The 23,349-nt window shown below is 37.6% G+C and overlaps 1 protein-coding gene across 5 annotated transcripts in view; it reads right to left on the bottom strand.

Moving 5' to 3' along the window:
* The window catches only part of ATAD2B (ATPase family AAA domain containing 2B), a 229,435-nt gene that overhangs the window by 56,046 nt on the left and 150,040 nt on the right, over nt 1–23,349 (bottom strand). For all 5 annotated transcript variants that reach the window (XM_030920718.1, XM_030920716.1, XM_030920717.1 and 2 more), the window contains 5 exons: nt 13,594–13,716; nt 10,013–10,150; nt 5,320–6,003; nt 2,545–2,672; nt 2,078–2,206 (listed from right to left, as the gene is read on the bottom strand). In XM_030920718.1, the coding sequence (XP_030776578.1) occupies nt 2,078–2,206; nt 2,545–2,672; nt 5,320–6,003; nt 10,013–10,150; nt 13,594–13,716 (1,202 nt within the window). The remainder of the gene's footprint in view (nt 1–2,077; nt 2,207–2,544; nt 2,673–5,319; nt 6,004–10,012; nt 10,151–13,593; nt 13,717–23,349) is intronic.

Below are 23,349 nucleotides of genomic sequence, written 5' to 3'. Positions count from 1 at the left end.
AAAAAAATGCATGTTATCTATTAAGGGAAAGACAAAAGTGTTCCTCATTATGGAAGAATTCACTTTAAATTTTTAGGGAATGAATTTGAGATACAGGTGAAACTTTGAATACTTCCCTGATTACAATACCATAGCTAATTAAGACTATCTCCCCTAGACACTTCCAAGTACCTCCTATTTTATATTTAGGCCAATAAAGATGATGATGATGGTCACACTCAACAAATAACTAACTTATTATGCCAGTAGTATCAGTATGAGGTAGGATATGAATAATATGAATATAAGGACGATGACAGCAACACTCAATGAGTAACTTATTATGCCAGATACTTACTAAGAAATTTCTATATATAAAATAAATATAAGTAAATATTTGTATTTATATGTATGCATATATATATAACTTATATATATAGTTTTAACTCCCATAACATTGAAGGTTGAACATAGGTATTACTATGAGGCCCATTTTACAGACAAAGAAACAGAGGCACAGAGGGGATAAATAATTTGACAGCTAACACGTGGCAGTCAGGATTTGAATACAGGCAGCCTCACTCCAGAGACTGAGCCCTTCCTTCCTCATTATATTTCACTAACTCCCAAAGCAAAATGAACGCATTCAGTATAGCGAAACTTATGGCAAAAAGCAGAATGCATTGTGTTCCCACTTCCATTCACTCCAACCAGAGCTGAAAAGACAGGGTTAAAAAAAGGCCAGAATGAGTGGCTTCCATCACCACCACCATGAAAGTCACTCACTGCTGATTCTGTTATCAATCCCTTCCCTCCCTAAACTAGACCTCTAGATTATTAAGGTTCCACACTGAGATGTTTCACTGGTGACGAGTATTTAATGCATTCAAGCTAATAAAACTGCAACCATATGAACAAAGAAGTTCTAGAATTTTTAAAAAATGTGAAGAACTCCACCCCGCACATTTTACTCAGGTGGGCAAATGTCAAATACATCTAAGATACTTGCACTTTTTCCTTCCTTTTAAACAGCTCCAAAGAAATTCTATTCTACATCTCTGAAGAACTAATAGGCTGTATTAACAGATCATCATCTGATCAACAAGTTCTTCCATGTGGTCAACAAAAATCACTCCTGCTAAATGTTTTATCATATACTGCCAAATAAGAAAAGAAAATTACACATGAGAAATAACTATATCCTTTACATATACATCTTTGATATACTAAAAATATTCTTTGAGAGCAGAGACTTTGTCTTAACTCATTTTTTGCATTCGAAACACCCAGCACAGCATCTGGCACTGCAGGTACTCAATAAACATTTAATAGATAGACCCCCCAGATAAACAAACAGGAAAATCAACAAAGAGAGGTGAATTAAGTCATTTAGCCATTTTGTGGGTAGATGAGTGATTACATTTGCTCAGATGACCTGAAAAGGCAGAAGTGTGGTTTAATGATAGAACTTATATAAACAAAGATATAAGCTCATATTTATATGGGAAGAAGTTCCCTTGGTTCAGAGTTGTCTAGAAAGGGAATGCCTCATCTCTAAAAGTATCTAAGCAAAAGGACAGTCACTTCTTCATATGGCTAATTTACAGGACTAGATTTAACTAAAATAAGATGACTTTTGAGTTATCTTCCAACCATTAATGGCAAATAGGTCTCACTGCCCATGCCAATGCCTTTACATCGGCAGTGGCTACCTAGAAAGCAGTGATAAGGAGTGTGCGGCCATGACCACATCCAACAAGCCCAAGTGATAGGCTCAGTTGGCATGTCAGTTATAAGCAAGTAGGGAAAGAACCGTGACATACTATTTGTCCATATTTACCAACCCAGAACCATGGATTTCTGTGTTTTGACAAAAAAAAGGAACCCCAGATTACTTATTTCCAGAGACAAAATGGTACAGAAAGGCTTTATTCTTCAAACTGTAACTCTTAATGATTCTTGTCTTAAATCTTCAAAACATTCTTCAGTTACTTGGTGAAAGACATAGATGTAGGCAAAATAACTTTTTTTTTTCTCTTTTCTTTGGAACAAGTAAAAGCAAATATTTGTTTATTTTACAGATAAACTGAACACTTACCTCTACAAGTTGTGATTTGTCATAATCTTTACGATGACGGTAGATGCACTGACTAAGAAGAGAATATAGTCTCTCAAGCTGATCAACTGCCAGATTGTTGCTTTTATCCACCAACAAATCAAGCAATTTCTAAGAAAAAACAGAAGAGAATAAAATGTAATTTGATTTCACTGGTCAAACTGAAATTGTATATTCAAATGGCCAGTCAATAAACACCATAAAGCTAGGATGTAACAGTGAACATGAAATTAAAAGATTCGAGGGCTTAAAATTATTCCCTTAGAATATCTTGGACTATTCCTGTATCTTTCAACTCCTTAAAATACACGTAACTCTTTTTTACTAGCAGCTCTGAGGCATTTATATTTCAGGGTTAAAGCAGGAAAACTAGTTTTATTCAATTGCCTACAAATACATTCAAATCTCCGTCCATTCATTTAAAACTGACTGGGAATAGCTAAGCTTACCTTCAATCTCTCACGATCAACTATAAGAGGAGGCACAGGCTCAGATGGCTCTTCTGGAACCAGTTCCAGACTTGTCGTTTTTGCCTGCTCTAAAATTAATTTACGGTATTTCTTTACTTTAGAAGCACCTACAATTGAGACAAAAAATACACTGCAGCAAGTAAAAGTTAAGAAAAATCAGTCTTAAGCAGCTATAAATTCTTTTACCTACCACAAATCCCTTTTGGAATGAGGAAGGGTGTATTCTTAAGTGATGTTTTTTAAAGCAACCCAATGTGGTAGATAATTTTTTTTTATTGGTAAGACTAAGTAACCCAAATTAAAGAAAACTAAGCTACAACTTAAAAAGTCAAGTCATATCAGAATACCACCTAATAAGCACATCCATTAAAAGGAAGATAAAAGCAATCTTCACCTCTAAGCACTGACTTACAAAAGCCTTCACTCTACGACAGCCATTATTTTACAATTGGGAGCTTTCAGAACCAGAAGAAGGGAAGCAACCTAGAAAAGCAGATACTAACAAAAGTGGGGGGGCCCACCTGTCTACATAAATTTGCCTCGCAACCTAAAACACTGCCTGAAATTTCTTACCTGTTACACTGCCTAAAATTCTATTAGAAATTGATCCAAAGTTTAACATTTTTTTCTTAAAAAATATAAACCCATTAAAAGTGTAAAAGGGCTGGTGTTCTTTCCTACCTTAGAGTAAATCAGTATAATCTAATTACTTTCCTTCAAATTTTTGCTGAGACCAGCCACACTAAACAAACAGAAATTTTAAGGTGGCTAAGCACAATTTCATGGACCCAGGCACTCTGAGGGGTAGAAACAGTGGGTAGACCATGGAGCCCCGTGCTTCCCTAAGTAGGACTACTCTTAAGAGGAGGGTAAGTGAGGGGAAGGAACACAAAGACAAACTTGGACTGTTTCAGAATTTCATACAGGATGTGGCCCATGTCAGGGACACTAAGGAGAATGTATTTATTAAGTGTCCCAATGCAGGGACCCGCCTCCATCCTACATTAGTCCTCTTATTTCTTACTCCCAAGTCTTTAAACTCCTCCTCCTTCTCAATGCCTGCTTTATAAAACAAACAGCAAAAGAACTAAAGTATTGCCTTCAAAAACATGTATCATGATATATCAGAGAAATTTTATATTTCAGGCTGCCTTTAATGTGAAAGACTTCATAGTTCAATTACCATAGCTAGGAGTTTTGTTAAAATCATATTGATCCTCATTACTACATCCATGGACTTCTAGAGGCCTGAAAACTCAGATTAAGATACTGTCCTGATAATTCCAAATGAAGTTTCAGGTCAAACTTTTACACAATTATCTTTATAGTTTTTAGATCACCAACTGAACACAATGTTAATTTAAGCCTTTTTCAGCATGCTTATGGAAATCTCATAGAAATCAGCATTAAAAGAGACTCCTCTATCCCCACCCATTTGGTCTCATACCAGATTCCTTCTCTACTTTTCCCATGCTGTTATATTCATTACTTAACCGTAGCTTTAACATATTTTTAAAGTTCTGTCTATCTGATAGCCCAGAATGAATACCACTCTGAAAACTATTTTAGTATTAAATATTGAAGAATAAGATAAATGTTTAACAGGTGGCATTTAAGAACAGTAAATTTCTCTTTATCCATTAAAGGAATTCTTAGACTTTGAATATTTTCCTGCTGCCTAACTCTGCGAAAGGACTTAAAATACTGGCAGGAAAAAAAAAAAAAAAAACCTTTCCCACACAGCCCAAATCCCAGGCTGTAGCTGTGCACTTCACTCCACACAATTTAGAGAAAAAAATATAATTTCAAGATAGCCTGCTATAATAGTACCTATCCAGGAAGGAAATGTATATTGAGCAGGTTAGATAGCAACTCACCCCAGACCGTGCTATGGGCTAAAGAATAATGATAAACAAAGACAGGCTAGAAACCCTTAACTCCCTCTTTCTGCTGCTTCTTAAATGAATCATGTAGCCATAAGAAGTCAGAAGCTGGGAGAGCACTCTGATTCCCTGAGAACAAGGTAAACTTGACAATGGTGCTCTGCTTCTTTCCTCCACTACTGGATTTATAAAGCAATGAAGGCTTTTAGACTGAACAGCCCTTGGATTCAACTAACAATGACTGCCTGGAATGAATATACCTTAGTATGTGCCAGTTACCACGAGAGGCAATTAAAATACATGATTTATTTAATCCCTGCAACAACACCATTCTGAAGTTGAATAAATAGGCTTGAAGAGTGTAAATAATGAGTTCAAAGTCACATGATTATAATGAACAAGAATGGTAATTTAATCTAGGTCTATATTACTCCTCCGAATATATCATACTGCTGTTATGACCAAGTCTTCTCTGACCACACCCAGCCCATGCCAATAATTCTTGGAATTCCATCTTCTTAACACCTGTGGATTTACTCAGCTTTCAGTCATAAATCCCTGAGGCTAGGGGTGATAATCAGGCAGGAGGCAGAAGAGTAAGTGACCAGTAAAGCAATGCATTCGAAACGACACACCCTCTGAAACTTAACAGTGAAATTTGGTGCATGCCTGTGTGTGTGTGTGTGTGTGTGTGTGTGTGTGTGTGTGTGCACGCGCGCGCGCTTTTCTAGAGAAAAGGATGAAAACTTTAACAGATTCTCAGAGGGGTATAATTATTCATCAACTATCACTACTGGGAACCAGATAAAATACGCAATGAATTAACTCTGGAGTTTAAACTTTCAGAAGATTTTTCAAATATTAGCTCTACCTTCTTTATCCAGTTCTGCATCTTTAACCTCCACATCAGGGCCAGGTTCTAACTTCTCATTATTGCTACATTCCAGTGTCTCTAGTTTCTCAGGATCATCTCCATGATTTTCAATCGAAGTTTCTGGTTTTTCTTTTGACTGGTCCTCCAGAAGAATCTTTTGTTCAGAACTACATTTATCTCCACTATCACAGAAAGAAACTACTTCAAGCTTGCCATTCTGACATTCCAGAACTGGTATTCCTTCAAAACTGTCAGTGGAAGCCTCACCATTTAGACAATTTCCTTTAAGGAAAGTCTCTTTCCTGGAGGTCTGCTCCGGGTTTAAGGAACTGCTGCTGTTGACGAGTAGAGATTCATTTGAACTTTCCTCCTCAGTAGAGGCAAAGTTCTCTTTTGTGCCTGCTCCATTGTTAAGCCTCTGCCCCTGGTCCATGTCCATGATGTCACAGGATGATTCGTCATTGGTCATAGATAAGTCTCCAGTTTCTTCTCCATTTTCCTCATGGCAGTCAGTGCTTACCTCAAACTCTCCATTCTCTAATAATTTCCTGTCCTCCGTATGGTTCTCATAGTCTGCAAATTTGGTGTCTTCTTCATCTTTTTTTAAATTATTAACTTTCCTTTTCTTAATAATTCCTTTACCCCACTGTGATCGCCGCCTTGATTTTCTCCGAACCCGAACTGTTTTACAAGGAAGGAAAAAAGATATGTAGAACTTGGAATGCAATACCAATTTTACATACGTTTATTAAACAGGACCCAAAAGAAAGTAAACCCATGCTGATGTAACTTACAAACAAAAACTACTTAGCTCTACAAACAAAAACTACTTAGCTCTTAACATTCATGCTGACTAATCCTTGCAACCTACAAATGGAATGGATATGAAGTCAGGAATGAACTCTGCAGAATAAAACATTTTTTAATGTATTTCCTGTTATGAGTTTATTCAGCACTACTCTCTTCTACTATCCTAGATCCTACTTTACAACTGTTCCTAATTTTCAACATCCAGAAGCCACACATGTAATATACACATTTAAAGAATGACCACATTACCAGGCTGCCAGAAAGTTTGGGGTCAAAGCCCTGGATTTCCACCAGGAAGGTGGATGTTTTTGCTAGCAAAAGGTAGCTCCTAAACCATGAAAGAAAATAAAGACATGATTCAATATAGCATAAGAGAACAGTTAAAGGTATCCTCACAAAGAAACCTCTCCTTTCAGAAAAAGGAATCACTCAAAGTTAAGTATGACCAGGGACAGATGCCTTATGAAGGTTATTTGGACAATTTGGTGAACCAACTGTTAATCTCTTCTAGCACAAACAGTTCACTCAGGAGCATCAATTTCTTGCGAAGTTATTTGAGAATATGTAGGAAAACTAAGCCCTCTGCTATCAAGGCAACAAGAACAACATAAACAAAACATTGAAAATAAATACTTGGTCACTTAGGTGAAAAGGGAGGCCTACAAAAGTTGTAAGGACTATACTCTTAGATGCTCAAAACTATCCTGAGCTTTATGAGTAGGCAGCTGGGGCCTCCAGGTGTTAATGGACCCTGAATTTTTAATTTCTCACATATGTAGCAAATTGAGGTAGATGGTTAAGCAAGTCTAGCTCATTGTCCCTTAAATAAACAAAAAGTTAATTTTTATTTTATAATTTGGGACACTTGCATAATACAGTTAAGTGTTCTTCAGAACACTTAAATACAAAAATTATTAAAACAAACCACTTAAGCTAGAGCTGAATCACTTCTGGTATCGCACCCCAAATTCTAAACACTAGTTTGTTGAAAGTATCAGAGAATAAAAATATTAATTTTTTCTATGGTTATGAACATAATAATTTTAACTTTAAAAAAAGACTATATATGTTTAATACATCAAAGCTGAAAAGCTTCCTGGGCAAAGATATTTTTTAAAGAAAATATAAATATGAAATCACTAACTGTAGGCTGTTTAATCTGTAATTTAAAAATTGCTTTATAGAGACAGAAAGGAATATGGTCTTTTAATGACAACCCTTGCTTCTTATATTCACACTGCTTAATATGAATTTAGAATCTATCAAACAGTATATAGTGTATTTACATACTTCTTTTATCCTTTCATCTTTAATCCCTGCTGCATCTCTGTAAATTCACAAGAAATGGATAAATTTATTTATAAATATTACTCCTTTCTTACCTAAGAATATATCTTCTAAAGGTTTCTCTTATTTAGTCATTTGGCTCAACATGTATTTTTTCCTTCAAAACTGTAATCCTGTTAGCACTAACTCTTCATTCTTTTCCCCTATTTATTTCTATTTATATAATTTAAAGTTACAGGGTAATTATCATGGAGAAGAAAATTTCTGTATTAATTTACTGTTAAAATCCGGTACACAGGCTCAGGTGATAGGCATTTGTAAACATCCCATTAGCTAGAAGAAAAACTAATCTAGTCCATATAAAAAATAAAAAGCATTCAGCTTGCTCTGACTCTGAAAGTTAGAGTATTAGGTTTTCACTACCTGATAGGCCATTCCTGACACTGTAACCTCTCTTATTCTCCAACCATGTAACTGAAAGTACAACAGGTCCCCTTTTTCTTTCCTAAGCCACGAAACTAGAGCAAAATGAAGCTGAACTCTGCTCAACTACCTGACATGCAGTACATAAGCAAAGGCTGGGAGCCCCACTGAAGCAAGTTACTCCAGGATGCTTTCATCTTGGCTAATATGTAAGAGAAAATGTTCTTAATCTTTGGGAAGTAGGACTAGAGGTATTTTTCTCTTCCTTACATAATTATTTCTAATGGTTGGTATAATTTTGGCAAAATAAGAGAAACAGATCACATTAGCTCCACAAGAAAAGATTTTTGTTTTAGTCACTGATGTATCTTCACAGTACCTGGCATGTGGCAAGAGTATATATGAGTATTTGTGGACCTAATACTTAATATATCATTTCCAGCTAGGCACGGTGGCTCACTCCTGTACTCCTAGAGCTTTGGGAGGCCGAGGCAGGCGGATCACTTGAAGTCAGGAGTTTAAAGATCTGCCTGACCAACATGGTGAAACCCCATCTCTACTAAAAATACAAAAAATAAGCCAGGCATGGTGATGGGTGCCTGTAGTCCCAGTCGCTTGGGAAGCTGAGGTGGGAGAATTGCTTGAACCCAAGGAGGCGGAAGTTACAGTGAGGCAAGACTGTGCCACTGCACTCCAGCCTGGGCAACAGAGAGAGACTCTGTCTCAAGAAAAAATAAATAATTATATATATATATATATAAACACACACACACACACATATACACACATCCACACCCACTTCCTTCATCAGGGTGCTCTGTGTGAAAAGTCCATTTAGAGACACGATCTTTAGAGTCAATTTTTTATAGCATCACTGAGTTTGTTTCCAAAACCAAGGCCTTAGGAAAGCAACTATGCCTTAGGGACATTCAGATTTATTATTTAAGTTAATGTAAAACAGAAAAATGATGGGTCACATATGCCATCTACTGGTAACAGAAAACAAAACTCATATTTGTAGATTCAAAAAGTTTTTAAAATATTTAAAGGCACTTAAAACTTCTTAAAGTGAATATTCAATGCATTTTCATTCATCAATATTTGTAGCAGATGCATAGAATGTAAAGAATTTCAAAGTTTAAAGAGAGTACTACGTTACACAATCCAAATCATGATCTGAAATACAACTAGGCCAAATAGGCTTAATCAGTTTCATGGCATTGTTAAGTCCTTTCTCAAACTTTCTCACATACAAATGCCACTTACCAAAAGGGGACAAGCTTTAAAAAGACGGGTATAGTTTATTCATTCAAATTCAATGCCACATATTATAGCTAGCTTTACTGACATAGTACAGGTTGAGTATCCAAAATCCAACACTTTTTGAGCACTGACATGTTGTTCAAAGTAACTGCTCATTAGAGCATTTCAGATATCTGATTTTTGGATTAGGGATGCTGAACCGGTTAAGTACAACGCAAATATTCCAAAATCCAAAAAAATACAAAATCCAAAACACTTGTGGGTCCCAAGCATTTTAGATAAGGGAACTTAACTTGGATTATCACCTTTATACCAGAATAACAGCATGTATCTTCCAAGGAAGGCTATCTTCAGTGAAACAGAAGGACGCTATTAGAAAGACGCTGCATGAGTACAAAAAATCTCTGAATTTTCCCGTTAAATACATCTCACAAAAACTACAAAGAAGGCTGTGCCAATTTTTCAAACTGAACACAAAGTAGTCTCTCAGAAAAATCAACTTCCTGCTGCCAGATCAGACACACCCACACACAGGAGTGTCCATTTCCCACCCTAAGGAGAACATCCTGCATTGTGTACAAGAAGGAGTGGAGGATAAGGACAGGGGCGATAAAAATTCTACTGGCTCCACATAGCTATCCAAAAACCAAAGTTTAAAACTAAAAATATTCAAGCCTAGTCCAACTGTCATAGCAAATAATATTGAATAGGGATAGAAAACATCAAATAGAGTTAAAGAAATATATTTCTGATTCAGCATTTACCCCACAAGCTCTTCTTCACCTCTGAAAAGAGATTAAAAGAACTGTGGGAAAACAGCAGCACTTTGGTTTGTACCAAATTCCTAACATATCTACATCATTCTCAGTTGTTCTCACTGCTGGATAACATGAGCTCAAATACTCACATGCACATTTATTTGCAGAGTTGTGCCAGACATCCATTGGATTTCTTTGTTTGTGCCGAAATGCCTCTTCAACTCTAGTTTCTGTCTTCCGAGCTCCAGTACTATGAGGATTTATTTGTTCTGATGTTACTGATAAGCCTGCAAGCAGAAGATAAGCAATACCTCTTTAAATATTCCCAGCTACATAAACCAAAAGGTTTTTTAAAAATCTCAAATACAAAACTGAGTTTTAAAGTCATTAATTATACTTGGGCAGTTTGCATTTCCAATGAAAGCAGTGTCTTTTGTTTTAAGATGGGTAAGAAACTTACATACAAAATCATAAAAATCAAACAATCTGGCAGGCCATATTTACACTTAATCCCCAAAGGGGCCCTATTTTTATTCATTTTAATTCACAAAGGGGCACATTTTACATTATTATGACTGTGGAACAATAAGATTATACATTATCCAAAAATATGATCTCTGCCATCTTAGAATGTACAACAGTCTACTGGGCCACTAAACCCCATTCCCACGAACTGTTTCAAAATGCTGTTTGCTTCCTGTCACACCACACTGCAGTCAGTTTGGTTGTCCTGCATTATAATCCTAAGACTAATCATTCTATCTTAATTTTCTTCACTAGAGATTTATTTCTTCTATGTGGTCCTTAAGTTGGTTTTTCTTCAGGTTCTCTCTGTAACCACTTTTCTTCTTACCCTAATCTACACGTTCCCCAACGAAGTATCGTGTTCAGGTTCGATTACTATTATACAATAATTCTCAAATCTGTATCTTTAGCCCAAACATCTCTGATCCATATATACAACTTCTGATCTATATATACAACTCCTTAGTTCATATCTCCAACTGAATTTCCTAAAGATAGATCAAATTAAAGATAACTGGTTTATCTTTCCCTACAAAACAAAACAGTTCATTCCTATATATTCCCTATCTAGATTGGGAGTATTAGCATCTACTAAGTCACTCAACCAGTAATATCACAGCCAGTTTTTACTCTTCCTTCACTTCACAGTGCTCTCCATCCCTGCAGCTACATATCACTTACATTAATCTCTTCTATCTCCCTTCCTACTTCATTTTTGTTCCCCAATAGCTTTACTGAGATACAATTTATATAACATAAAAATCACCTGTTTTAAGTGTACAATAAACAGTTTTTAGTAGATGTATAGAGTTGTAAAATTACTACAGCAATCCAATTTTAGATAACTGTCCCAGGCAACCACGACTCCACTTTTGGTCTCTGTAAATTTGCCTTTTCTGGACATTTTATATAAATCATACAATATGTAGTCTTCTGGGTCTGGCTATTTTTACTTAGCATAATGTTTTGGGGTTTTTTTTGTTGAGACAACATCCTGCTCTGTCACCCAGGATGGACTGCAGTGGCATGAACATGGCTCACTGCAGCCTCAACCTTCTGGGCTCAAGCAATCCTCCCAACTCAGCCTTCCAAATAGCTGGGATCACAAGTGTACACCATCACACCCAGCTAATATTTTTCATTTTTTGTAGAGATGGTATCTCGCCATGTTGCCCAGGCCGGTCTCAAACTCCTTGGCTCAAGCGATTCTCCAACCTCTGCCACCGAAAATGCTGGGATTACAGGCATGAGCCACCATGTTCAGCCAGCATGTTTTTGAAATTTGTCCATGTTGTACTGTGTATCAGTACTTTGTTCCCTTTTATTACTAAGTAGTATGCACTCGTACGGGTATCCTGTGCTTTCCTTACCCATTCACCAGCCGACAGACATCTGGGCTGTTTCCAGTTTGTGGTTATTATAAACAATGCTCCTATGAACATACAAGTGTTTGTGTGGACATACATTTTCATTTTTCTTGGGTAGATTCCTAAGAGTAGAATCACTGGGTCATATAGTAAATCCATGCTTAATTTTTTAGAAATTGCCAAACCCTTTTCAAATGGACTCCAACAGCTTTTAAACTGATCTCTCATCTTCCTACCCTGGCACATTGGAACTATGCTACTTCTTCCCGCCAAGGCAATTCGACCAATTCATTACACTGCTTAAAATCCTTCAATGATTTCTATTGCCTATGGCTATCAAACTGTAGTGTACATGAAAACTCTTGGGTAGTTTGTTCAAATAAAGATTTCTTGGCCTTAATATTCTCAGAGAATCTAATTCATAGGTCTAAGCTAATGTGGGTAATAGGCAGACATTTTTGAAAACACTGATCTACAAGATAAAGTAAAAGCTCCTTAGCATGGCATTGATTTATTCAAATATTTACCAAAAACCTGTTTTATACCAGACTGGGTTCTAGGGATTGGAGTAAAGCTATAAACAAGACATTTGAAGTGCTGATACCCTAAATAAGGAGGACATGACAAAAAAAATATATATAATTCCAAATGCTACCAAAGCCTCTATTAGATTAGGTGGTCAAGAAAAAGCTCTCTAAAAAGGTAGAAGAAGCCGGGCGCGGTGGCTCAAGCCTGTAATCCCAGCACTTTGGGAGGCCGAGACAGGCGGATCACGAGGTCAGGAGATCGAGACCATCCTGGCTAACATGGTGAAACCCCGTCTCTACTAAAAAATACAAAAAACTAGCCAGGCGAGGTGGCGGGTGCCTGTAGTCCCAGCTACTCGGGAGGCTGAGGCAGGAGAATGGCATAAACCCGGGAGAGACAGAGCTTGCAGTGAGCTGAGATCCGGCCACTGCACTCCAGCCTGGGCATCAGAGCGAGACTTCGTCTCAAAAAAAAAAAAAAAAAAAAGGTAGAAGAAAAGTTTCTTCATAATCTTTGTGTCCTGGACCCCGCACCTCTTGAGCCCTATTTCCAGCTTTCTGTGTATCTTTAGCAATACCAGTTTAAAGATCTTCTAACATACATCAAGCTATTTCGCACCTGTGTGAATTTACATATGCTATTGTTTTCTGTTTGCAATATACCTCCTCCTCCTCTGTCACTGCCTCCCTAGTCCATTAAAGAGAACACTTCTATATTCACTCCTTACTCTGGTTCCCTACTAGGAGGTCTCTCGTCTCTGTGATCTGAACATGCTTCAACCAGTGCATACAACACACTGTACTTGATTTGTTTTACACTTCTCTCTCTCCTACTAAAATGTGAGTTCCTCAAGGACAAGATTATAAACTGAATCAACAAACCATAATTGCTAATTCTGTGTTTCTAATAACAAAATTGCATACAAATTTCACTAGGGTGAGAAAAACAGTATTCCTAAACATGTTTTAAAGTACCAGAAAGTAAACTGATGAAAAATAAAACCTTTCCATATCTAATATCTAAATCCCTTTAGAAATCAATTCTTAAAAAAGATATGCTCCTACAAAACAAATTTCACTAAGAAACACTTTATTTCTGTAATACTCACTATCACACTAAAACTTTCACAGTAGGTAAAGTTGGAAAGTATCTTTGAGAATTTACATAACACATTAGTATCAGAAATTAAATACATACATTAAATACATTACTTTCATAATACCAGCAACCCTAAAGAAACATCATTCAAGGACTCTTGGCCTGAACAGAGCACACGAGGCTTCAGTACCAAGTTTATTTCTACAACTTACCTCTTTTTATTCTTGCTTCCTTAATTTCCTCACAAAGTTTATTAAATTCTGGATCTAATTCAGCTGCAATGATAGCATGTGCAGTGTCCTTCAGGGTACAAGCCCTGTGCCTAATTATTTTATCTGTTAAAAAAGTTGGCATACATTTATTACAGAAACAAAATAACATTAACAAAGGACATCTTAAAAAGTAAAAGAATACAAACAAAATTATAAAAAGCATTGCTAGGTGAGAAAAAGTTCATTTAAAGTATGGGTAAAAAATAAATATACTAAGCTACTCAGTCAAGTTAGTAATTCTCTGAAAATTATACTTTAAGAACCTGGAAGGACTAAACCTATTACCATTTCTGAAGCGGTGTGGAGAATTACAAGAAAAAGATACCCACGGCTTTTAAATTTCTGAAAACAGAAATATGTGATTTTCAGTAAAAATTTTAAAAGTTTAGAGGATATTCACAAAATGTCCAGTCCCAGAGTTGTCAGAGATTAATACTAAGAATTCAAAAAATCTTAAATTTCTCCTAAGTTGACATTGGTCAAAACTATGATAAAGAATGCAATATATCCTAAAGGTGACTTATTTTTTTAAATGTGACAAAAACAGAGACATACAGAAAGACTTTCTAAGCTAAAGGGCGCAAGATGGTATATACATTGTAGGCAATCCAGGAGAGAAGCATAAACACAGTTCCAGGTAAACTATACCTAAAAATGGTACTAAAAGAAGAGTCTCTGCTTCACACTAATCCAGAAGTTCCCATTCATAAACAATACAATATAAACAGTGCCCCCTATGCCTGCGCAACTCAGAAATATGAAAAGGCAAGTAATATATCAAGGTAACTAATACTCTAACAGTATCAAGAGCAAGAATCCAAAGTTCCAAAACATCATTTGCTTTTTCCTCTCTAGTAAAGGCAAACAGTATAGACAAAGTTACAGAGATACTTTATAACATTTCTGATTTGAAAGTTATTATGGCTCACTGTGGTAACCTTACAAAACCAAACATGCACCACTCAAAGGCAACCACTGATATATTTACTTCCTACACATTTTCTCTAAACATTCACTCAACAAATGTTGACTGCACCAGGGAAAGCTGGATGGTGGCCACCCGCAGCAGTGAACAAAACATACATGATATCAACTTTCAAGGACTTTTTCAGACCACTACAGGAACAAATAATCTCCCATACATCCAAATTAACACCTCCTCCCTCCAAAAAAGAAAAAACCCAGAAGCAAAACACCTTGAATAACAGCTATGAAGAAAACCTACAGGGTACTGGTGTGGGTTCTAATTTAGATTGAGCAAGTCAGGAAGAATTCTGTCTGAAGAAGAGGCATTTAAACTGACACTTGAAGCACAGACTGAAGTAGATACTGAAAGATTAAGGGAGAAAAAAAAATACTAGTGCAGGTTCAGAAAATACCATGTGAGAAAATCCTGTAGTAAAAGGAGTTTGGAGATTTCAAGAAACTGAAATGCAGCCAGTCTAGTATTATGAGCTCTAAATTTCTTTTCAAAGAATCAATATGTCAGTATGTTCAATTCTCTGCCTTCTACTTATAAACTTAACTTCCTCATAAAGCAAGCTTTTTCATTACCTGCTCCACCTTGACTCATTCTGATTACCTGCTCCACCTTGACTCATTCTGATTACCTGCTCCACCCTGACTCATTCCAATTACCTACTCCATCCTGACTCATTTTGATTACCTGCTCTGTCATACCCATTTTTCCTGCCAAACCACTTACCCGGTCATTCTCTTTAGCCAATCAGAATTAGTTTAGCCTGTGCGGTCTAACCCTAGCCAATAAGGGAACAACACAGAAGCAGGGGCTACATGCGTCAGGAATAAGACCCCCTTCCCCTCCCTTGTCCAAGTGGGTGCCCACCATTGCTCCATCTATAAGGGTGCACCCTTCTATAGAAGTACCTTGCCTTGCTGAGAATTAAAAAGAAAATTTTATATTCAAGTGCTATTTTTTTTTTGCCGCACTGAAACTTTATTTATAACAGTAGTCAGAACATAATAAGCAAGAGGAAAAGAGAAACTGATCATATTAAAATGATTTTAGATTGTATCCTAAGAGCAATGCAAATCATTGAAAATATCTGCTGTGGCTGTTTTCTGATCACTGGATTGAGGGGAGTCAAGAATAACACCAAGGGGCTTTTAGTCAGAGAGGATGATGACTTGAACTGGGGTAATGGTAGTGGTGAAAGACGAGATTACAAATTTGAAATGTGCTCTCAATGACACAACTTGGTGATAAAGTAGATAAGAGGGTAACATAAATATCAAAGATGATTTCCTAGCTTCTTGCATGAAAAACGGGGAGATGGACATACTATTTATAAAGATGCAAAAACACATACACACACACACACACACACACACACACACACAAAAGAACAAAACGAAACAAACAAAACCAGAATAGAGGAAAGGAGGAAAAGAAGAGAGGAAAGGAGGAAAAGAAGTTAGAGATTATTAAAGAGTTTAGCTTCAGGGATTTCAGTCTGGAGATGCCTAAAAAATATCCCAATGGAGATACCATATAGTCACATGAATATGTGTCTCAACAATTCTCTTTATGAACAAAAACACAATGATTTTGTAATCTGATTTAGTACATATTGTACTTCCCTAAGTTTGTTTAAAAATAGATCTATTGTCCTGGCTAACACGGTGAAACCCCGTCTCTACTAAAAAATACAAAAAACTAGCCGGGTGAGGTGGCGGGCACCTATAGTCCCAGCTACTTGGGAGGCTGAGGCAGGAGAATGGCATAAAACCCAGGAGGCGGAGCTTGCAGTGAGCTGAGATCACGCCACTGCACTTCAGCCTGGGCGACACAGCGAGACTCCGTCTCAAAAAAAAAAAAAAAAAAGATGTATTGAAGCATAATAGACATGTAAGTTGCTCATACTTAAAGTATATAATCTGATACATTTTGACATAAGCACACATCCATAACATTACCACAACAATAAAGATAATAAATGGGCCAGGGGAGGTGGTAGTTCCTGTAGTCAAAGTACTTTGGGAGGAAAAGTAGGAGGACTGCTTGAGCCCAGGAGTTTGAGACCAGCCTGTGCAACATGGCGAGCCACCATGTCTACAAAAACTACAAAACTTAGGCAAGCATGGTGGTGCATGCCTGTGGTCCCAGCTACTTGAGAGGCTGAAGCATGAGGATCGCTTGAGCCCAAGGAAGTCGAGGCTGCAGTGAGCCACGTTCATATCACTGCATTCCAACCTGGGCAACAAAGCAAGATCCTGTCTCATGGAAAAAAAAAAAAGGCCAATGAGCATATCTATCATCACCAAAAGTTTCCTGTGACCTTTGGTCTTCCTCCCTTCACCCTTCCCCACAGCCCTCTATTCCCAAACAACGAAGGATCTGCTTTCTCTTGCTATAGATCAGTTTATATTTTCTAGAATTATATATACGAGTGGAATCACAAAGATTATTTTTAATCAGGATTCTTTCACTCAGCATAATTATTTAAGCACAAAAATAATTATTTGTCCCTATTTTTGCATGTATCTGTACTTCATTATTTGTTAGTGCTGAATACTAATCCATTATATGGGTATAACACAATTTGTTTATCCATTCACATGCTGGTGGACATTAGGGATAATTCTGGGTTTTGGCTATTATAAACAAAGTCACTATAAACACTGATGAACAAACCTTTGTATGGAAATACACATGTTAATTTTCCTTGTGTTAATATTAAGGGGTGAAATGGCTAGGTCAAATGATAGGTACAGCTCTCCAGCAACTGCAGGGGATTGGTTCCAGGACTCCATCTCCCCTTGGATATCAAATTCCCAGACGCTTACATCTCTCATATAAAATGAGGTAGTGGCTGGGCACGGGGGCTCATGCCTATAATCCCAGCACTTTGGGAGGCTGAGATGGGTGGATCACGAGGTCAGGAGTTCAAGACCAGCCTGGACAACTTGGTGAAACCCCATCTCTACTAAAAATACAAAAAAATTAGCCGGACATGGAGGCAGGCACCTGTAATCCCAGCTACTCAGGAGGTTGAGGCAGAACTGCCTGAACCCGGGAGGCGGAGATTATAGTGAGCCGAGATCACGCCACTGTACTCCAGCCTGGGTGAGGGCAAAACAGAATCTCTAAATAAATAAATAAATAAAATGAGGTAGTACAGTCAGCCCTTTGTATCCACAGGTTCCAAAGCAGATATGGAGAGATGACTATAATACATGTCAAACGTTCTAAGAAACTTCTAGATTGTTTTCCAAGTCAGTTGTACCATTTTACATTCCCACCACAGTGCATCACAGTTCCAGTTACTCCATATCCTTGATTATATTTGATATGGTCTTCTCAGTTTCAGACGATCCTTAGAGGTGTTTAATGCTGTCTCATTCTGTCGCCCAGGATGGAGTGCAGTGGCACAATCTCAGCTCACTGCATCCTCTACCTCCTGAGTAGCTGGGATTACAAGTGTGTGCCACCCCACCCAGCTAATTTTTGTATATTTAGTAGAGACAGGGATTCATCATGTTGTCCAGGCTAGTCTTGAACCCCTGACCTCAGGTGATCCGCCCACCTTGGCCTCCCAAAGTGCTAGGATTACAGGCATGAGCAACTGCACCTGGCCTCATTGTGGTCTTAATTTGCATTTCAGTAAAGATTAATGAGGTCGGCTGGGCGAGGTAGCTCACACCTGTAATCCTAGCACTTTGGAAGACCAAGGCGGGTGGATCACCCGAGGCCAGGAGTTTGAGACCAGCCTGGCCAAAATGGTGAAACCCCATCTCTACTAAAAATATATTTTAAAAAAGCCGGGCATGGTGGTGTGTGCCTGTAATCTCAGCTACTCAGGAGGCTGAGGCAGGAGAATCGCTTGAACCCAGGAGGTGGAGGCTGCAGTGAGCTGAGATCACACCACTGCACTCCAGCCTAGGTGACAGAGTGAGACTCCGTCTCCACAAATAAATAAATAAGATTAATGGGGTTGAATATCTTTTCATGTGTGTATTTGTCTTCTGTATATCTTCTTTGGTCAAGTGCCTTCAGCTCTTATGTCCATTATTTAAATTGGGTTATTACTAAATTCTGAGACTTAATATTCTGGCTATAGGTTTTAAGCTCCTGTATTTAGGTATGTGATCCATTGTGAGTCAACTTTTGTATACAAAGGTCTTTTTTTGCATGCTGATATCCAATTGTTCCAACACTATCTGTTGAAATTAATCTACTTTCTTAATTGAACTGACTTTATATCTTTGTCAAAAAGCAATTGACCCTCTATGTGTGCATCTATTTCAGGACTCTATGCTATTCCATTGACCTATTTGTCAAACTTCATGCCAATATTCACTGTCTAGATTACTGTAACTTTGTAAGTCTTACAATAAAGTAGTATTAAGTCTTCCAACTGTTTTTATTTTTCAAAGTTGTTTTGACTATTCTAGGTCCTTTTCATCTTTATATGAATTTTAGAATCAGTTTGTCAATTTCTATCAAATGCCTGCTGGAATTCTGATTGGATGGTGTTGAACCTGTGGTTCAATCTGGGGAGAAATTACATCTTCATAATATTTAGTCTTCCAATCCATAAGCCATGACATATATCTCCATTTATTTGGGTCTTCTTTAATTTTTCTCGCCAAAGTTTTATAGTTTTTAATGTATAAGTCTTACTTACATGCCTTTTGTCAGATTTACCTATATTTCATGTTATTTTTTGATGTTATTTCAATTTTCTGTTTGTTGCTAGTATATAGAAAAACAAGTGTTTTACACACTGATCCTGTTTCCTGCAACCCTAACTTCACTTATTTGTTCTAACAGCTTCTTTAAATATTCCATAGGATTTTCTATGTAGACATCACATGTCTACGAACAACAACAGTTTTACTTCTTTCTTTCTGGAAGTAGGGATCCCTTTCTTTCTTTTTCTTACCTTACTGCATTGGCTGAAAGCTCCAGTTTAATGTTGGATAGAAGTGGTAAGAGCAGACATCCTGGTCATGTTTCTGATCTTAGGGAGAAAGTACTTACTCTTTCATCACTAGTATGATGAGAACTGTAGGCTTTTTGTAGACATCATTTGTCATTGAACTGAAAAGCGGGGATGGGGGGAAAAGTTTTGTTCCAGTAAAAACATTTGACTTACAAATACAGGCAGTCAGCTTGATGACAGTCTGCTGACCCCTGGTTTAGAGCATTTACTTTTAATGTGATATATGTGATTGTTGATATGGTCGCTATTTATTTTCTACTCGTCTTATATGTTCTTTGTTCCCCTTTTCCTCTTTTTCTCACTTCTCTTGGAATTACTATATACCTTTTTATGATTCCATTTTGTCTCCTTGTTGGTTTATTAGGTCTAACTCTATTGCAGCCCCTGTGTGAACTTCAAGGAATATTCCCTCTCCTTCTCTGGCCTCAGATAGTTTTCTCACACATATGCACTAACCAGTACTTAGTTAAAAACACTAGAGTAGGACCTCCTGGAGGTAGCCGCAGTGTTCTCTCTGTGCAGCTTTCTTCTTTCTGGTAATCTTCCCTACAAACGCAAACCACTGTGGCCTCTTCAGATTCCCAGGTCTGGCTCCTCAATTCAGAGGACCTCCAGAATACACCTGGGTTGCTCCTCCTGGGGCTGGTATCTGGAAATTATCTCCAGGCAACCACACTGCTCCTCTTACTTGTTTCTATCTTCTGGGAATCACTGTCCTGTGTTGCCTGGTGTCCAATGCCTTCCAAAGAGTTTTTCTTTAAATATACTTTGTTCATTTTTTTTTCATTGTTTCATGTGAGGGGGTAAATAAATCGAGTCCCTTTTAATCCATCTTGGCCTGAAGAAGAAAAGAAGAAGTCTCCTGGTGTCTTTTAAATACTCTTTGAAAACCAAACTTTAATAGTTGTCCAACAATCCAAAATAGGATGTGCTTTAATTTTTCAAAAGTATTGTTCTCTTTTTGGAAGTTTTAAATTGCTTCTAATTTTAGCTACTATAAATAAAAAACTACAATGAACGTCAACATCCTTAGAAGTAGCTATACTTTCAAGTTAACAATACAATGTGTGTAGCCTATGCAATACCACAACTTTCCACCACTGGCTTTCTACCTCGGCTTGAATGAAGAGAAACTAAAAAAGAGGTATGATTAAATCTAAAGGCATGGATCTGGCATATTATCTCTAAAATAACTCAATGATTGGTCTTTCTGCTTTTTATAAAGTATATCTTCTATCCCAACACTACCCTAAATTAAGCAAGAAAATAAATGAAGAAAAAAAAATTCTATAAAAATGTCCCACTAGTATGGAAGACAAGGAATATACTCTTTAAAAAAAAATCTGCATTTGAGAGGGGACACTCCTTTTTTGGGGGAAATGGGGGTGGGGGTACAAGGTCTCACTCTGTCACCCAAACTAGAATGCAGTGGAATGATCATGGCTTATAGCAGCATCAACCTCCTGGGCTCAAACAATCCTCTCTGCCTGAGCGCTCTGAGCAGCTATTAATAGGACCACAGGCATGCGCCACCACGCCTGGCTAATTTTTGTATTTTTTGTAGAGATGGTGTCTTGCCCTGTTGCCCAGGTCACATGCTGGTCTCACATTCCTGGGCTCAAGCGATCTGCCCATCTCAGTCTCCCAAAGTGCTGGGATTACAGGTGTGGGCCACTGTGCGTGGTCAGGGCATTGCTTTTTCATGTGCCTATCATTACAGTTTTCAATCATCGTTTAGAAGAGTGTCTAAGATTACACATAGCATATAATCACAAACTTAAAGAATATTAAAACTAGAAGGGATGTCTATGATAATCCTAGGTTCTTAATCTTTTTGAACTGGATCCTTACAAGAACAGAATATGGCTGGGCATGATGGCTCACATCTGTAATCTCAACACTTTAGGAAACTGAGGCAGGAGGATTGCTTGAGGCCAGGAGTTTGAGACCAGCCTGGGCAACATATGGAGACTCCATCTCTACAAAAAATTAAAAAGTTAACCAGGCTTGGTGGCTCATGTGGTCCCAGCTATTCAGGAGGCTGAAGTGGGAAGATTACTTGAGCCAGGGAGGTCGGTGGCTCAAGTCAGCTATGATGGCTACAGTGAGCCATGATCGCACCACTGCACTCCAGACTAGGCAACAGAGTGAGACCCCATCTTGGGGGAGGGAAAAAAAAGAAGAGAATAAAAGTTGAAAACTGCACATGAATATAATTTTGTTTGAGGATTCAAAGACTCATTCATCACTTAAAACTCTAGGTTTAAAATCATGTGGGAATAGAAACTACATATTTATGAGTTTCTACTCTGTCTCATACTTTTAAGATTTTAAGATTGTACAAATCCATGAAATTTGCAAGTTACATAAGCACAGCAAAAAAACCCCACATACTGGCTTTGAAGTCAAGACAGCTCTCAATCCATTCAGTTGTGCCATATAACATCCGTGGGTTTGCACACAGATTATATAACCTCTCTGAGCCCCAATCTCCTCATCTATAAAATAAAGATATTACCACTTACATTTGTCTTCAGCAAAAAGTAATTGCTACTTAGGACATATAGATGAGTATCTATAAAATTAATAGAAGCACTACTTTAATGAAAGTAACAGCAATTTCACTGTGTTGATGTTTCTTTTGTAATTGGTAAACTTTTACTTTTAGTTCATTATGAAGAAAAAAAAAATCCCAGAGTACATTAGCTGAAGTTTTGTTCAATAAAATTATTAAGAGTAACCATATTTTTAAGAAAAGCTAATCTTCATGTTATGATTTTTCATCCCAAATAATTTCATAAATAAGAAATTTGGCTGGGCATGGTGGCTCACATCTGTAATCTCAACACTTTGGGAGGATGCAGCAAGAGGATCACTTGAAGAGTTTGAGACCAGCGTAGTCAACATAGCAAGACCCCATCTCTACAAAAATATTTTAAAATTAGCCAGGCATGGTGGTAAGTCCTGTAGCTGTAGTCCTAGCTACTCGATGGGGCTGAGGTGGGAGGATCAGTGGTGCCCAGGAGGTCAAGGCTGCAGTGAACCAAGATCATGCCACTGCACTCAGGTCCAGGCAACAGCGTGAGACCTTGTCTTCAAAAAAACCAAAAAATAAAAAAAAATTTTAACTATATTTACTGGTTTGGGTCATATTTACATATTATTAGCATTTGTGCATATTTCTACATAATGTTACCATGTCGCCATTTTATAATTTCTACCTAATCTGAGATTCCCTGAGTTAGTATCTAAAAATAGAGGTTAGGCACAGAGGCTCACATCTGTAATCCCAACACTTTGGAAGGCCGAGGCGGGTGGATCACCTGAGGACAGGAGTTCGAGACCAGCCTGACCAACATGGTGAAATCCCATCTCTACTAAAAATACAAAAATTAGCCAGACATGGTGGCGCATGCCTATAATCCCAGGTACTCAGGAGGTTGAGGCAGGAAAATAACTTGAACCCGGAAGGTGGGGATTGCAGTGAGCTGAGATCGTGCCACTGTACGCCAGCGTGGGCAACAAGAGCAAAACTCTGTCTCAAGTAAATAAAATAAAAATAGAATAATGAATAACATTTACTCATTGGCCACATTTATTAAGAACATGCTCTACACAAGATGCCTATATAGATCCTGTTCTCAATCGGCTTTGAGTCTAAAACAAGGGGTAAGGATACGTAAACAAATAACTATGGGTAAAAAAGGAATAAACGTCTCAGAAAAGTTAC

Source organism: Rhinopithecus roxellana, chromosome 17, assembly GCF_007565055.1.
Source record: "Rhinopithecus roxellana isolate Shanxi Qingling chromosome 17, ASM756505v1, whole genome shotgun sequence".
NCBI lineage: Eukaryota > Metazoa > Chordata > Mammalia > Primates > Cercopithecidae > Rhinopithecus > Rhinopithecus roxellana.
The sequence above is the reverse complement of the archived record's forward strand: the minus strand, read 5'-3'. Positions and strand labels throughout refer to the sequence as shown.